This window comes from Falco cherrug, chromosome 6 (assembly GCF_023634085.1).
Source record: "Falco cherrug isolate bFalChe1 chromosome 6, bFalChe1.pri, whole genome shotgun sequence".
NCBI lineage: Eukaryota > Metazoa > Chordata > Aves > Falconiformes > Falconidae > Falco > Falco cherrug.
In genome coordinates this window covers 69,616,042-69,634,665 of record NC_073702.1, presented here as the reverse complement: position 1 = coordinate 69,634,665, position 18,624 = coordinate 69,616,042, and the positions used below count along the sequence as shown (strand labels likewise).

The 18,624-nt window shown below is 36.2% G+C and overlaps 1 protein-coding gene across 1 annotated transcript in view; it reads left to right on the top strand.

Moving 5' to 3' along the window:
• GRIK2 (glutamate ionotropic receptor kainate type subunit 2) overlaps positions 1-18,624 on the top strand; it is a 416,307-nt gene that overhangs the window by 299,751 nt on the left and 97,932 nt on the right. The window contains exon 13 of the mRNA XM_055714896.1: positions 15,655-15,773. Within this exon, the coding sequence (XP_055570871.1) occupies positions 15,655-15,773 (119 nt within the window). The remainder of the gene's footprint in view (positions 1-15,654; positions 15,774-18,624) is intronic.

The following is an 18,624-nucleotide window of genomic DNA, read 5'->3' as shown; positions in this document are numbered from 1 at the left end:
AAGAATCTGAGTCCATCTACCCTTCAGGTAGGTGAAAACAGCAGCTAGGTCTTCCCCTATTTTTATTTCTGCAAGCTGAAACCCAAATCTCTCATTGTCAGCTTCCATACAATGTACTCTAGTTCTCTGACCATCTTAATAATCTCTGCCGGACTCCAGGATATCCATGTGTTTCTTTACTGGGTGACTTGGAACTGGACACAGTACTCCAGATGTACTTCATGATTGCCCAATAGGCAGGAACAACCACTTCTCTTCACCTTCTGGCCATACTTTTGCAAGTAGAGGCTGGTATGTAGTTAGCATTTATTGCTTTTAGGACACTGATGTTTAGCTTGTCCATCAGGACATTCAAGTCCTTTTCTGCAAAGCCTCCTTACAGCCAGTCAGTATCCACCTGCACGGTGCATGGTGTCTCTGCTTCCAAACTGCAGAACTTTTCATCTGCCTTTGTTAAATCTCATGAGGTTTTGATCAGACTGTTCTTCCATCTTGCCAAATTCCCTCTGAATGGCAGCTTTGCTCTCCAGTACATCAGCCTCTCTTTTCCTGACGTGGCATTACCCAGAAAGTTGCAGAGGTACATTCTATTCTACTATCCAGGTTGCTGATTAAGCTATTAAACAGCTTTGGCTCTTGTATCAACCCAATGAGAAATACTGTTCATTTTTGGCTGTCAGCTAAATTTTGAGTAGTTTCCACTCTTCTTCAGGCCCTGAAGTCCAGCCAATTTTTTCTTCACCTTGCAGTTCACTGACATCCAGGCGTTACATTCACAATTTGGCAATAAAGATGCTATAGGACACTGATAAATAGTCACTAAAACCTGGATAATATCCACTGCTCTCCTGTCATTCACAGAACTAGTCTTCTTATCTTCTTATCACTGAAAATAGTTAGGTTGGCTTTTAGTTAACTAATAGTTAGGCATGATTTGTCCTTGGTAACTCTCCTCTGGCTGTTCGGAAACACCTTGTCCTTTCTCTCTCTGGTAGTGGCTTCCAGGAGGTTTTATCCCATAATCATTCCAGAGACTGACGCAGGGTTTACTGGTCCCTGGATCATCCTCTCTGCCTTTTTTTGAAGATAGGTGTGCCATTTTCTTTTTCTAGACATCAGGGATTTCCTTTGATGACTGTGACCTGATGAAGAGGTCTATCTCTACAAACTTCATCCATCCATTTACTAAAAGTGAATTTATAATGGGACAGTGGAAAATACTCCCAGTTTTGGAGGAATTTCTGAAAGTTATACACCTATCTTTTTACTATGCTATTGTAATCCTTTTGTAGACGATACAATGAATGGAGAAGAGTTTTGCTTGATAAAGTTTTCAGAACTAATCAGTATCAAATGGGGTTGCCCTCAAGGACCTGCCTACTATAAGGCTCCTAATTTATGTTAGATAAAGATCACCCCCAAAACTTGTAATAATCAATACCAGAAAGACTAATATTCTCATTGTTCTTCCATTCAATAATGTTGACGTGTCTTAGTATTTTCAGCACAGTGTAGTTTATCTTTTCCTGTCTGTAGAAAACTTCCAGGGCTATCCAAGGATAAATTCTAATCAGCCAAACTAAGTCAGCTGCCATCAGTACTTTTATTTCACTGGTAGGTACCAGGCAGGAGTGACTGTTTATATAATGCATTGTTATTAAAAAGGTAAGCCTTGATTCATTGTGAATCAGTCCTCACTTCAGCCCTCTGATGGGGATAATGACAAGCTTCTGTCAGTGGGTATGGTACCGTAAGCAAAACCAGTTCATTAACACACATGGAAATGTAAGACACAGAGTGGGCTTTTTATGGAGAGACAGTAGCAGGAATACCTGATGATACCTTTTCTGGACTTCCATAAGCATTCATTAAGCTATTATATTTCCATCACACAGATCTAATACTTCCTCTGTTTGAATCTCAGAACCCCAGTGGGACAGGGAGCCTGTAGAGCTCTGTTATGGTGTTCAGGTCTATAGCATACCCCTACTACACGTTCTCTAGTATGTTCGCCTGCTAATTGAACTAACGATATCATGTGCAAACTTTTATATGTAAAATGTATACGTAATTTTTTTTTTTTTTCAGCATGAAGTACAAATAATCAGAAGAGAGTCCTGGAAGAAATGGTTAATTCCTTCTACTCTTTCAGTCTTCTCTTCCCTTGCCAGGTTCAACTGGAAAATTAATTGAATACTGGTAGTCTTAACTATTTCTGGGTTTAGTATTGGTTTCTTTACTATGACAGAATGGATATTTTTTTTAAGACAATATGAATTGAATCAGGTATAAGAATAGTCATTAGAAATATGTTACTTTTTTCAGATAGAATGAAGAATAAATTAATTCTGAATATCCAATTATCCTCTTTATCTCCTTTGATCAAATTGAAGTGTTGCAATATAGAAACAGCATTGACAAACTGAGATTAGAGCAAAATCCTAGCATAGAAGATGAGAGTTTGCTGCCTATTTTAATAGAAATAATTATAAATAAGAGATTTTATAACACTTTTGTACCAGAACACAGCATCTCTGGAATTTTATCCCTGGTGCCAAATTAAAAAGAATTAAAGGAGAAAAACAATGTCCCACAGTATTCTTCACTGATGAGTATTGATAGAACCTGAATTATAGCATAACATATTATATTGTATGTATAGGTAAGCACAGATTTATTGCAGAAAGATGTATTAATTCCTACATTAGGAGCACTCCATTTGGTGCATATTTTTGGACATATGATGCAAAAGTATGTCCATAGCTACACTGCCTTATCCCCTTACTCCTTCTGAGATCAGGCTTGTAACTAAATAAACTTTTACACCTGTTCAAGTCACAAGCAGAAAAATATATGATTAGCTTTATGGTTTTACCATGCTGTTATATAAAAGACTAATTTCATTTTGCTACTGTCCACTTTTCACATTTAAATGGAATAGTTGCTTTTTCTACTAAAAATATCAAAATATTCAGTACTTCTTCTCACCCCCAAACAGGGGAGGCCAAACTTTATTGCTAAGTGTGAAATAAACGTATTAGCACACTTTCTTGCAATTCAACTTCCATAAATTTGAGTTTGGTCTTTGTAGTTACAGATAGGACACTGTGTAATGCCTTCTTTTTCTCCCAGAAGGCAAAAGACCTGTAAAGGTTTTCTCCCTCTGGCAAGCACATTTTTAAATAGTTCAGCTGTTAATTAATATACCAAAACCAGCAGCAATGATGCAACACAGTGCTACCGAGCCCAGGGAGTGGAGGCTCTATAAAATGTATAATATCAGTTTATAAGCTCTGAAGATAAGCAAGTCAATCACCTGTCAAATATGAACCTTTAGGAAACTGGGTGGGGTTTTTTTCCCCTCCACGATATAACTTTGGGCCTGCAAATCTGCTGAAGATGTTTAAATCAAAAGCAATCACATGTGCTACTCAATACTGGGAAAGAAGAGCTCTAAGGAAATTCAAGTACTGCAGGCATAGTTTAGGGTGATCATTAACATTTTTGTTAAGAGTTGGTATTGGTCAATAAGGACACACTGTGATACAGGAGCATATACCTCCTGTCTTTTAAGTAAAAAGTAAAGAGTTCTTGACAAACAACGATCCTTAGAGATTCTTTTGTATTTATTGTAACATGAACCAAACAAGAAATTGTGCTCTGTCTAGTTTATGAGTGGATAAAGCAGAAAACAATTGTGCAATCTTAGTGCCTTAACTAAAAACTGCTGCGAAGAGGAAGCTCTATTACATGATGTACAACAGCGCTATTAAATAAGAAAGGAAATTTTAGGTACTTTGAGCAACACTGAAACCTATAGTCTTGAGTTAAGCTCTGAAGCGAATGTGTTTAAAGGGAACACAGACACCAAAATGTCTCATTCTAGGATCTAAAATGAACTGTAAGTGGCCTGAACAAATATAAAGGAAATACAGGGAGCAAAGCTGTGTCTGAAAACACCCTCCTGCTATAATTTTTTCTACCCTTTATGGCTGTCTTCACACTGTAATCATAAACTAGTAAGGCTTAATTTGGACTTAGAAAAAGTAATCACCTATATTTTAGCTCTCCTCAAATGTATTATTGTTCATGACATAATTTACAATTTATTGACCAGACTGTCCAGGAATCATCAGTGATGCAAATTTTTAGTGGGAAATGTGCCATAGCAGAACATTTCTAGACAATGTGATGGTTTTTCTGAAAGTTTCATATTCTTATTAGACTTTCTGTTCAAAATAAGTCAATAGAAGGAGAAAAAGGTGCCCCTTGAAAGTGCATATGTTTTTTTCCTGTTTATGTCAGTTACTGAAGAAAAACAAGGACTTGAATTTGGACTTTTTCCATTCTCTGGTAAATTCCAAGAATGCCATAGAGATTTAAGTCATTTACCTAAGTACTTTATCTCTGATTGTGGGCAGAAGTAGATGTCTGCAGAAGAGTTAAAAGCATAAGGAAGTGTATAGCAGTACTTCTTTCAAGTACACTCACACAAACACAACAGGTTTTTTTCTTCAATAAAATTTTTATTTTCTTGACGTGGTAAAGATTTCTTTGAAAACCTGAAAAGTACCATAGGCTGAGGAAGATGTTTCTCACCTAGTTAAATACGCTACAGACTTCACAAAGTAAATAAGACATGGTTTCTGCCTGGGGAAGCATGCAAATCCAATTTTAGACATGACAGAACAAGTGAGCACAACAGATAGTGGGGGAGGGGGGGAGCTGAAGAGGGTCTCACTAAGAAGTTTACATAGTTACTTATCTTGATACTATCACTGTTTCATTTTTATATAACATTTCTAAAGATTCTGTAAATATTCCAGAAGTAGCTGGAGCGGCAGCAGAAAGAAAACAGGGAGAAACGTGTGTAAGACTTAGAAGAAGTGAAAGAGGTGATGAAGGTAATCAGTTCTGTATAGAAAATTATGGTCTGCATTTGTGTACAGACTTTGTTTCTCTATGCAACCTTCAAACCATCAAAACATTCAGACAATAACTAGTCTCAGGTCATCTATGTGGAGGCCCTTACATTTTAGACTTTCTCTTTTGCTAGGTATCTAAACATAGCTCTGATGGATAGTTCCAGAACAACTTTGTTAGTACACATATAAGCCTTATTGTAGTTCATGGATGGCACATTGGAAGGTCCTTTGTGCTGTGTGAGGGCAGGTGCTCAAACCATTGACCAGAATTCATACCTCATCTCCCATTAGAGGAAGTAAGCCGATTCTATGTTGTGGAGGGTTAACCTTGGTTAAGGGCCAGATGCCCACTCAGACTCTTGATTGCTTCCCTTTGTAGCAGGACAAGGGGAGAAAATAAGATGAGAAAGCTCATGGGTCGAGATCAAGGCAGGAAGATTGGTTACCAGTTACTGTCTTGGGCTGAAATAGATTCAAAATGTGAGACAAAAAGACAAATACTGAGACACATTTCCTCCTCCCTTTCCCAAGCTCAGCTTCACTTCTTTACTCCAGATTTCTCTACCTACCCTTAAGCAGTTAAGGGAGCATGGAGGGCAGTTTGTGGTCCACATAGTGTTTTCTCTTTATCTTCTTCCCGCTCGCACTTTTCCTTTGCTCCAACATGAGCTTTGTCATAGGCTGCACTTATACAGGAAAAAAGTCTGCTGCACTGTGGTTCTCTCCATGGTTTGCAGGGGAATGTGCTCTGGTGCCAGAAGCACCTCCTCCCCTCCTCCTTCTCTCACCTTGGTGTTCCTTCTGCTGTTTCTCACTTTTTTCTTCCTTCTCCTCTTTTTCTGCCTGGCATTTTTTTGCGCTTTCTCAAACACACTTTCCCAGATGTGCCACTATCTTGGCTGAGGGGCTCTGCTGTGTCCTCCAGTGGGTCTGCTGGAGTCAGCTGGAACCAACTGTGTCCAGCACAGGGCAGACCCTGGCCTCTTCTCACAGAGGCCACACATGCAGCTGCCTCCCAGTCCAGGTATTAAATCCTTGCCATGTATACCCATTACACATTTTCTTTTTAAATTTTTTTTCTTTTTTCTTTCTTTTTTTTCCCTCTTTCCCCCCTTTCCCTCTGCCTTACCCACCTTTTATATGTCTTATATGTCTTATATGTCTGCTGGCCAAGGTTCAGTAGATGGACTTCCATCCTAGGTTTTCACCTTTAAGAGAGGTGCCCTCCTGGACGTTAGGAACACTGAGTTTAAAACTGCTCAAGCTGAGTTGGGCATGGAATCCAAAAGTCTCAACTGGCTGTTTTAGTCACTACATATGTTTGAAAATTTTTTCTCTTGTTAGGCAAAGGACTTAGTAGAAGGCTTAGCACTGTGAATCAGATGCATATACTATGCCTCCCTGGACAGGGCAGCTGATGAGGAAGTTCAGTCCCCTGGTCCTAAACATTTTCTGTTCTATGGTTGCAGGCCTGTGACAGTCACCCTTCAAGATGAGCTGGGAAATCTTGAGAAAAAGATATGAAAGTCCAGGGTGCTCCTGAAAGCAGAATAAGATTAAGTTGTCAGAAGTGTTTAGGCCAGATGTAGGGCCAGGACTTCAACAGTTCAGAGGGATTTGGCTGTTAGACATTATTATGGTGTTTGGATGTTCTTTTGTTGCTTTTCTTTGCACTGTAGATCTGTAGTTGCTGAAATTAATCTTGGCTTAGCAGGACAAACCATGGGGTTTCCTTCTTTCATTGCCCTACTGTCAGTAGTACCAAAACAACAAATATAAATATAGAAAAAAGGAAAAAGAGGGGAGGGAGAGAGAGAGAGAGAGAGAGAGGGAGAGAGAGAGGAAGAGAGAGCATGACCAAGAACCTAGAAGAGGTGATAAAGTAGCAGTCAACCAGCCAGTGAAACTGTACTGCCGTATCTCTGGCTGCACAGGGTCCTTCCAGTTCTTGCCTACCAAAGACAGGAATGTCTAAGAAGATTCAGGAATGCATAGGGTGTGAAATTGATGTTTGCTCTACATCTCTGCTGTCTCTGCTGAGATAACTTTGGCTTCAGCCATTCTCCCTTTCCCTGCTGTCTCCTGGCCTCATCCTTATTTTCAAATAACAGTGGAATTAGTACCACTTAAGTTCACTTTGTGTTGTATAAATAGTTCTTTTTAGTTGTTTTGAATCCTCAACTCTGATTTCTAAACTAAGGCTGAGTAAATAATTTATTTATTGCCTTGCTAATGTTCCTTCACTTACTAAGGCTGCTCTAGAAATCAGATAGTCTGACTCCTTGCCAACTCATATTCCCTCTCCATTCAGGAAATCTTCATTAGGGACGTGTTATTTTTCTTCTTTTTCTAATGGGATATTTGGGCCTCACTTGCAGGCAAACTGTAGAGAACTGCTGAGTTGGTTGTACCCACCCCTAGGCTTTCTTCCCCTGTCATTTTAACTTTTTGTCTCCTCTGCTATGAATAACACTGTCTTCCGGGTTCATCTGCTACAATAATACTGTTGGGTAACATTGTGCAGTTTGGATCAACATCACTTTCTGTTCTCCTAAACTATCAATGTAATATTTCTAAGCTCTTTGTAGTCCTTTGCCCTCCTTAGCATTCATAAAATCCTCCAAAGTACTTCCCTCTATGTTTTAATTAGTTGTGTTGCTTATACCTTCTTCCAGATTGTTAATAAAATTGTTTATTAAAATTTACTTAAAACTAACCTAGGAGCAACTCTTTGGACATCTCCCCTACTATAGATTACTTGAGATATCTCAGAACTGTTTAGTCCGAGAAGATTTGTTTTTCAAGACTTCAATATATTTAGCAGAAGTCAGGATACGTTGTCTGTGGGAGAAGTCTACAATCAATGTGAAGTTCACATACATTAAAAGATAGTAATTGAAAATAAGTTTTCTCCAGGGTATTTACTGACATCTAACATCTAAATTTATCCACATTTCTTCTACTAAAGAAATGGGTGGACTAGTGTTTGGGAAGTTCAAAAATTATTTAAGGACTGAAACCAATACATTTATTAAAATCAAGCAATAAGAACTTTACTAGTGCTGCAAAAATAAGGTTGTATATATATCTTTGACTTCTATTTCTAGTATATAATAAACTTTAATTACAACTGTGATATGCTCTTTAATACTGTCATGAATGCTAATAAAACCTTGATCCACATCTGTAGAAATGTTTCAGTTATTATATACTATATATTAATTAACTCATAACAGTCTAAGAAATTTTTAATAATTTTGACATCTTGAATTTATCTTTCTTCAGTGTATGACATCAAGTGGAATGGTACTAAATACCTAAGCACATTACAATTAAAAGAAAGATTCTCTTTGTGTTCAGCAGATTTGAGAATAGATCCATACTTGGTATAAGTTTTACAGTGGGTTTTTTTATGAAGCAGAACAGCCATTCTTAGTTTTGATTCAGATTTAAGCTGTGACCAACCTGCACATCTCTGTAGCTCCCAAGGGTACATTTTTTTGGATTTAACCACAAGGCTAGTAGCTAATACAGCAGTAAAAGTAGATAGCTTCCAAAAATCATCATGTATCCACTTTTGTTGGATGATATTATTCCTGTATGGTTCATGTTGCTTACAGCAGAAGTTTACTGTACAGTTTTTATGTTGCTTGCTTGTAAGTTACTTGAGTGTTTAGTTTTTGAATATTAACCAGGAAGCTAAAATTGTAGAAAAATGGGACAGGATATTTTCATTCAAATACTGAAGATTTTGGTCCTGACCCAGCAGTAACTGACATATTTGTATTTAATCCCTGACTCAATTGGATTTAACAGGATCCTATTAATGTTTAAAATTAATAGCGCCTGTGAGCCATTTAAAGGGATGGGGTAGAGCTACAGAACCCACTTCTGTGAAGACAGTACACAACTTGCACATGAATCTTGTGCCTTTCTAGACTTCGGATTGATCACTATCCTCTAAGTTTAGAAACCTTAAAGTTAGTCTTTTAGGTATCTAAAAAGTCAGTCATGTTAAGTTCCATTTATAGGCAGTGGAGAGGTGATGGTGATTCAATGCAATTATTTTAGATGGGCTGGTGTTGTATATAAAAGAAGTGTTGAATGAGTAGTTCTTGTCAAGGGAGCAGCAAAAGCAGAGTGGCTCCACAAGGGAAGATGATGTGGAAGATGATCACAGTACAGGCAGGGCAATTACTGCACTGACAAGGGTATTTGAGCAGGGCAGGGGTGCTGGCAATAATAGGCTGTGTTCACAGCTCAGCAATCATCAGATAAGGTGAGGTAATGAGTCAGGTCTGACATCCAAGCAGCCAAATGAAAATCTTGTTTTTTCTAAAAGGCATAGTTTAGAAAAAAGAAACACAGGCTTTAATAAAGCGAAGAAGAAGCATGTTTTATTGTTGAATAGGTTAATACATTATGATAAAGCATCCATCTAATATCCTGGATATTCTTGAAAAAGTTTAAAAATATTATAATTTATCTGTCAGTTCTGATGCAATAAGATGTGGATTGAGGGTGTAGTCCTGTACAGAAGCCCTGAATAACAAAGTCTAGAATAATTATTCTTACTCTTTGCTCTGGTGAATGGGAGAATGTGTAATTTGCTAGAGCTAAGAGTATCACATGAACGTCTTGATACTTTGTTGTGTTCAGAAATATCCATATTGAATCAGTATGCTTAGCAGTTCATGAAGAAGATGGGATAAGATTATTTTCATTTTTCAAATTATGCTCATTAGATGAAGGCTTACAGCTCGTGAAACCCTTGCGCTGAGGGTTTTGCAGTGAAAGTTGTCTGCCCACTTCTTGGTCTGATTGTGCAAGAGAGATGTTTGTGGCCATAGAAGTGTATCGTCATCTTTCCTTTGCATTTCTTCATAGTCCTTATCCAAATAAAAGTGAAGGAATGAAGGAACAGTATCTGAGTTAATTTGGCAGGTTTGAAATAATGACAGAATAGTGCACACTAAGTGTGTGCTGTATCTGTGACATATATTGCTGAGCTATGAGGGGTATGTTAGTTTACATGTCATTCTCTAAATAATATTTTTGTAGCTCTATTTTCTCCTAATGGATTTACACGTTCATTTTCAAAAACACAGTAGCAGCATAGTCTGAAATGAATGTAATTAATTTAAATTACGTTCTGAAAATAATGTAATTTAAATAAATTAAACCCAGCTACCAGTAAGTAATCTTATTAGTCCTTTAAGTCATATTTGCCCCTTACTTCTATACAGTCAGTATTCCCTTCCCTTCCCCTGACCAAAATTATTCATAATTCCATGAATATAGGGAAGTATTCCACCTGACTGCATCAGACCAGGAATTAAATTTCTTGCATTTGATTTTTGTCTTGTAATTTCAAACTGTTCTGTAGAATATAAATTTTTCTTAGCCTTTCCATAGTCATTATGTGACTCCTGTTTGGGGCAGAATGGAAGAAAGCATCATGTCTGAGATAACAATCAAATGTTCTAAATCAGTATGGATTTTTAAACAAGAATTAAACTGTAGGCACTATTATGGCAGCTGATAGCTGTCATGGATTTTTACTTAACTATTCAGTATCAACCTGCAATTTAAAGATGCTGTGTGTTTTGTTTTTTTGGTTCTTAGGAAAAAAAAGGAAAAAAAAAAAAAGAAAAGAAAGAAATTCTGTACCTCTTCCTACCCTAAAAAAGAGATATTGTTTTATATTTTTGGTGAAAGTTCCCTGTAGGAATTTAACAGGTAACGTGTTGAATATGATTTAATGATACTGACACTATACACCTGTTTTGCAAATATCTGAAAATAATACAGAAAACTAAAATGATGTGTAAGTATTAATAACGAGGCCAATCAGTCTTTACTCCACAAGGACTAAGTATGGGCCCAACTGATATAAATTCAGTTCTGTATAATACTCCTGGACAACCATGTGTTGGTATAATGTAAGAACAATTGCAAATACTTCTCCACTAATCCATTTTTCTTCCCTCTAAATTGCAGCTTTTGTGTTTTCTTCTCTTTTTAATGTTATATTACTCTCCAGAAAATAGAGCTTAAATTAAAAACGTCTCTAATTCCACATGTTGAATGTACTAAGCTTGTCTATTAATTTGCTTGCAAAACGAAATACTATGGAAGAGAAACTGATAGGTTTTTGAGTTGAGGATTACTGAAACGGGTGGAGCATATACTTTTATACATATGTATGCTCCACCCGTTTCAGTAATCCTCAACTCAAAAACCTATCATCAGTTTCTCTTCCATAGTATTTCGTTTTGAAAGCAAATATACATATGCTTTTATACAATATATGTATAAAATTAGTTTGTATAGAACATGCTAGACCACATCTTTTGTGAAAGCAACTGAAAGCAGCACTCGGTGTGTGACAGGATGTACTGCACGGAGTATAGTATGCGAGCCCAAAATCTTGTATCTACAATCACATTTGAGGTCATCTAGACTGGGCTCTGTGGCTGTCTATGAGACTGTATCTTTATTTACCAACAAAAACTGTAGAAACATCTCTAATTTATCTAGCACTAGTCATGTGTCTCTTCCTGAGTTTGTCTCAAACTACTGACACTGGATAGGAGGAGTGGGTGCCTGCAGGTCAAGAATTAAGGAAAAGAATCTTGTATTGTCATGGCAAGAAGACTTCCTGTACCCAGAGTGTGCAAAACCAAGCTCCTAAATAAAAAGGGAGGCTGAGACGCTAGTGGTAGAGTACTGTTGATACCATACCAGGTCCTTAAGCCAAACAGGCCCAAGACGGACTGCTATAGAGTCTAGAAGTTATCTTCTAGATACTGCATACATTCTCAGTGTAGACAATTGGAAAGTTTATGCCTGAGCAGGTAACTTTTTGTGATGCTGCCAGTATAGATCTTGCCTTAGAAAACTAACGGAATTTTGTATTGAACTGAACTTTCTAGAATCTCAAAGGTGGAATCCTGAGATATTTTCCACTTCTACAGGATATAGAAAAGCAGCTTTGCTAAAGCTGGTGTCCTTTGTGTGCATTGCAACATAAAGGGCACTGAGAGGTTCCACAAGCAGATAGCATAGTATGAAGTATAGTCAGTCTTCATTTACACTGTTCACTTGTGACTCTATGTAGCTATGCAGAACATGATATGGTATTCCTTCTCATGAAACATTATTATCATTTCTGTTCTTCCCATGCACTACACTGAAAAATCCAGTATCTGATTAGAGAATTATCTGAGCAGGTTTTTCAAAAAAACTATTCTTATTTTTTAAATATTCACTATTATTTTTACCTGCAGGCCTGTAAGAGCAAGGCTCCATTATTCCAAACACTGTAGGAATACAGAGCTTAAATAAATTGTATTCTGTCTCAAGTAATTTGCAAATGAAATTATGCAATTCTGAAGTAAGTCTTCTGTCTGCTCATTTGGCATAGTAATTTTGATTTCTAATATCATGGAATGTCCCTAAAGTAGAATCATACCTGGCACAAATCTTCCCTTTCCTGTGGACTGCTAAGATTGCTGACTTCTAAACATTACGTGTACTAGCCAATAGTTTTGGAAGAGTAATTGCAACTTTTCAGTGGGTAGCAGCAAAGAGGAAAAGCAGAGCACAGGTTTTGTAAAGCTCATTTAAAGCCTATTCTATAAATATTTCAAACACATGGAAGGTGTTAGAGATTAAATAAGTTGTATCTGAAATGTTGGAATAAACACTAACAGAGATGGCTAAATGGGAAAAGTACCTGTTACCAATTATTAGGGAGACCAATCTTCAAAATTGCATCAGCTCACTTGAGTACTGAAGTTTCCTTTTTGTTTTATACTTGTCTTGATTGAGCTAGAGTGCTCTGCATTTAAATAGTAGGAGCGTAGTCAGTTAATCAAGGAAAGCCATTATTCCCATAATAGCATTTATTATACCACATTTAAATACTGTGAGCAATTCTAGGCCCCCCAGTACTTGAATAAACTAGAGCAAGGGTCACCAAGCTGCTTGGAGTCTGGGGTACAAGACATGTGCAGATGCTGGGGGAGCTCGGCTTTTTTAGCATTGGGCAGGAGGAGTTTTCCTACTAGGCACTTTCTAGTAAGAGCAGCTGATACAAAAAAATGGGTTCAGGCTCTTTCCAAAGCTACATAGTGTTTTGTACTTTGAAACAATAGAGATTCCAGCATCACTTAAAGAAAAACAGTAAGCCAGGAACATGTTGCCCAGAGAAGCTGTGGAATTTTTATCTTTGAAGGTTTTTGAGACCTGATTGGACATCCTCCGGTTCTGAATTAGTGGTTGACATTACCCTGAGCAGGATGCTGGATTATATGACCTCCTGAGTGAGCCTGAATGTATTCTATAAGTCTTGGATTTACAAGTATTTATTGCAATGGGTTAAACTGCATAGAACTTGTACACATATGTAGTACCTACAAAAAATTAATTACATGATCTGTTGCTTAAGATTCTTACATCAGACAACCTAATAGCAGACATTAAAATAAGGTGGGATAATATTTATCCATAATAGACCAGTTCTATTTTCCTTACTTTCTTTTCTCTTATTTTTTCTTATGCATTTTTAAACACTCATCAGTACCCATTTAAAAAAAAAAAAAAAAGACATTTTATCAACTATGTTATGGACTAAAAAATAAAAAATAGGGAACTTTAAAACTATGGGGTGTAACCCAATCCTAGATGTCCAGAACTCAGATTGTACTCTTTCTTTTTCTTAAAACCAGCTCCTGTGTCAGGTTGTTTCTTCTTTTCTTTGCAAATATGGACCATTTTTCTGCTCTTCATAACAATATCAAAATAATTAAATGAGATATCAGAACAAAACTTGAAAGTTATCAATGTACATTTTAGATTGTTCAATAAAATTTCAGCTGCTAAAAATAACATTTGCAGAATATATTTATGTTACTAAAATATGTTTGCTTTATCTAGCAAACATTTTCCTCACAAGAACAAGATATTTTCCAATTTCATCTTCAAATATCTCTAGTAGCAAAAGAATATAAAAATGTTTTTCACTTTTATTGAGCTCTTGGTTGTTTCCAAGTTTTGTTGGTTTGACGACAAAATGACGTGAAAGATACTTATCTTTTTAATGAGACAGTAAACTTCTGATCTAGTTTTACTACAAAGTAATAGAAGAATTCAAGTCACAATGTTTAATTAGAACTAAATCAACTTTTTTGAACAGCATGTCAGTATTGCTTTGGAGAATGAAATGAAACATTTCTTTGTCAAGTACAGACTTCTAAGGTGAGAGGTGGTTTAACATTACATTAAGAGCATAAAAGTGCAAGATTTGTTTTTCTGAATCTTAAAGTGTTTGAAATATTATTGTGAAAAGAATTGCATATTCTGAAGTGACAGATACATTATTCACATAGCTTTGATTATATGATAGATTACAAAAAAGTTCTTTCATAAAGGTTGCCTATCCCAGGGTTTTTAACAGAGTGGCTTTAATGATTTGAGAAATTAGGAAAATACACTATTATTGATTTAGCAATTAAACTCTGTAATATATTTATTAATTTTGCTGGTTCCCTTCTACTGTGCTGCAGTGATTTTTGTGTTGGTTTTTTTTTTTTTTCCTCAAATATGTTATATACATTCATTAACTTGTATTCACAAAGATTTAAAGACAAGACTTAAGCATAAAATAGAAGTCCCTATCAAGAGTGTGTCTCCAAGGCCAGGCATGATCATTAAACCTCTTAATTAATTAGAAGAATCCTGCACATTGGAATTAAAATTTAAAGCTGTACAAAGATATAACGAGGAAGAGAAAGAACTACAAATCTTTGTTTCTGAATGGAATCGTAACAAAGAACAATTTACCTAGACATGTTTGCTTGTTTTAGCTATACTTGATAAAATAATATTTTGATATGAACCTATCATAATACACAGCAATGTCAAAGTCATGAGTTAAAATGGATTGAATATATATAATCTGCTTGTAATCTATTGCTAGACTCGGTTAGACATCATTCTATCATTGTTCTATCTATTTTTGAAATAATTAACTTCTCTATTTTATTTTTTTTTTTTAATTTAATTTCTTTTCTCAGAGCCTGGCCCTGCAAGGTGCTTTTGAGTGTCCCCAGCTTCTTTTGGAAAGCCTTTCCAGGGATGCTGTTGTGCACCTCACAGGACAGGATGCAATTCCTTTAATTTGCTATAATATTTTTTGTGTGCATTACAGAGTTTAGTCCCTTTTGGTGATTAATGATGCCACTTTTACCACCAACTATTTATTTTCTGTTAGATTCATTATTTGTAATTTTACTGAGGAAACACTTTTGCCTTAATGTGTAATTTATTTTCTTTCTGCTTAATTACTGTGATTTAACATAGAATTTCTTTCAAGATGCAAAATGCTGACACAATGGTTATAAGGACATAATCGTAAATGCCAAAAAGTGCTCATAATTCTAGAAGAATAAGTGCTTTGATGTTTACAGGTGGCACTCAGAACCTTTCAGAGCCAATCTATATACAACTTTATTATTATCAGTAGTAGTAAAGAATGTGAATCTTCAGTATTGTTTTATCTTTTAATATTGCTGTTAAATATAATGCAGTCATACTATAAAAACTTCCAATCACTATTTTCTTTATAACCTTTCTTGTTTTTCTTTTTCTTTTGCAGCATATTTGCTGGATAGACTTTCTCCTGGCTGCATTTTAAATCTGTTCTTTTTTCTGTCAATTACCACAGGTTTAGTCCCTATGAGTGGTATAATCCACACCCTTGCAACCCTGACTCAGACGTGGTGGAAAACAATTTTACCTTGCTAAATAGTTTCTGGTTTGGAGTTGGAGCTCTCATGCAGCAAGGTATACGATTCAGTCTGCTCTTTCTCTTGGGTGCCATGTCCCACTTTTTGCTGGGGGTAACAGCTCTCTGGTGCAAGTCACTTGCATGGGTGCCTCTGTGCATGTAACCATAAACCAGCTTTTTTTTATGTTTATGTACCCAGGCATTCTCAAACTCCGCCTTAGGAATAGGTCCGAAGATTGATAAACTTTTCTAAGCTTAAAAGTACAGCATAACTATGTAATTTCTTTCCTAAACAGAATATGGTGCATTACTGCATAGGTAAAAAAGCTAATCAGTCCATAATCTAACAAACCTTCATTTAAATAACCTAAAAAAATACATCTTTGTCAGGCAAGAATATAATGTAAATGTCTCTCACCTGTTTAATATTGATCTAGAAATCTTTCAATAATAGACATATTTTATCTAGTAGTTAGTACCTGCAAACTAAAATGTTAATATAGGAGATTTGACTGTTTCCAGCCACATTCTGTATTTTTTAAAATCACAATGATCATTCTTAGAGATTTAAATAAACAGTCTGTGTTATACAATGCATGCACTGAGAAATTGGTGCCATTGCTGAGAATGAAAATGGCAACTGTATAGTTATATAGCTCAGATTATAACCAACAACAGTTTTAACCAGCACTGTCTTAGTAAAATGTTTAAGTTAAGATACATTCTTTAAAATTTATATTTTCCTTTCAATATTCCTTTAATATTTAAAGTATACCAAAGATATAGATCCATAAACATATATCACCATTTTATTATCGTTTTCCATAAGAATTTGAACAGTGCCACATAATTTCAGACACATTTGTATAGCACAAATTCAGCTTTTTGTTCTGACATTTCACTGGGCAGTATAGCATAAGAAATATTGTTGGTTCTGCTAAAGAACCAGCAAAAGGGATGACTATTCTTTCTGAAAAAATAACCAATGCATATCACAAAAAAATAATGGAAAATGCTGACAGGAACTAGTGCAAGCTGGTAAACTTGTTTGGTGGATGTACCTGAGCAATTGTTTTTAAAACTTCCCATTATAAGTTCACCATCTATAAATAAATCCTGGTGTTAAGTCACCGAACGAATTCAGGAAGTTCTTCTGTAACTGTAACAAATGTTCTATCATGTATCAGGTCTGCAGGCTTAACAAGTCTCTAAGCTCTCAGCAAAAAGTGTACAATGCTTATGAAAACATGAATTAATAGGTAAAAATGAATCAAGATTCCAAATCAGAAAGAAAAATACAGCTATATTTTTCCAAGTATGTAGTATCAACTAGATCGATTACCAATATACATTTTAAGAAATTGTATAGTCAAAGCACAACTCCTAAATATAGTTTTTTTAAGATAATGGTTGCTTTCAAAGCATCTACCAAAAAATGGATATTGAATGAAACAAGGTATTATGAATTCCATTCCAAGTTCTCAGGACTGTCAGAATCACTATGAATGCTGAGTTTTATACCTTATGTGGCTGTATACTTCTTTATGTTTCTGGAGGAGGGCAAAAAAGCAATTTAGGGTTTTGCATCATATGAAAAAGGTACTTTAGTCCCTATCATCTAAACATTTATTGATAATCAAAATAGGAAAAAGAGAAAGGCATTAATTTTAAAAGAGATCTTTGGAGGTTAATCGTTTTCCATGAAGGAAAACTAGTTTTTCAGAATTAAGGCTGACCCGATGTCCTTGCCTTGCATTGTTTTGCCTTTGACTCAGCGCATCTTTTAATAAGCTTTCAAAAGCACCAATTTTAGGATGAAGTATCAGTCTTGTTTTGATAATTGCTTTTAAAAAAATTTTCTCAGGAGCCTAAAGTCATCTGAAAGGAGGCTTTTACACAAGCATGGAAGTTCTCACCTAACTGCAATAACTCTCCATTAGAAACAATGTACTGCCGCGTGGGCCATACTCACATTAACCTGTTAAGCGTTGCTTCTTTACGAAACATTTGCTTAGTGCTGGAGGATACATGATAGAGGGAACTCATACATGTCTTGCTGACACCCCTCGCTCCCAGGAAACTGTGGGATATAGTGCTGGACATGACGTTACCTTGGGTACATGACAGTCAGCCCCTAACCAGGCTCTGTTTCATGGGCCTAGGTGGCACTCGGTTTCAGCCTGTGGTAAGGTATGAACTTGTGGTAATTGGGGCAACTGCGGCAAATGTTTCCATTCTTCTTTTCTTCCCAGTCCTATCTAACTTTACTGGTGTTGGTTTTTAAATGGAATGAAAGCAATTAAAAGTTGGTGATGGTGGGCTTTTTGGGAAATCTGTTAGTGTTATGGTGTCTAAGTGTCTGACTAACAGGGCCCAGGAGCAACTACATCAGAAAGGTACTTTTCTACTTTTTTCCTTGCAGAATTCTAGGCAGAGTCTGGCGCTGGAGTTGGCTGTCATGTCCAAGTCTGTCAGCTTTTTTTGTTTGAAACAGCAAGGGTAAGATGAACTGCAGGGTAAGATGGGCTGTTTTTGAATACAATAGTCCAGTTATGATACCACTTCTTTTTTCATTTTCTTTGGTTTTCTTCCTTCTCCCCTGCCCCTCCTTTCTGTTCTTTTTTTGGCATTGACACTCGAAGTTTGGCATAATCTTTCATTTATATGAAGATGTGTTACCTTGCTGGACCAGTTCCTTAAATAATTCAATGTAAACAGTAAAATTTAACAGGAATAAAATAGTCCATCTTGCCTTCATTCCATTTTACCCAGGAGATTTAAAAGCAAGCATAGTGACCAATTCACAAAAAGTGATTGTTTTGCTACAATGATGTAGTGGATATGGTAAAACTGTTTCTTTGAAAACAAGTTTCCAGATATTTCTAAAAAGTCTTACATGAAGTTCTT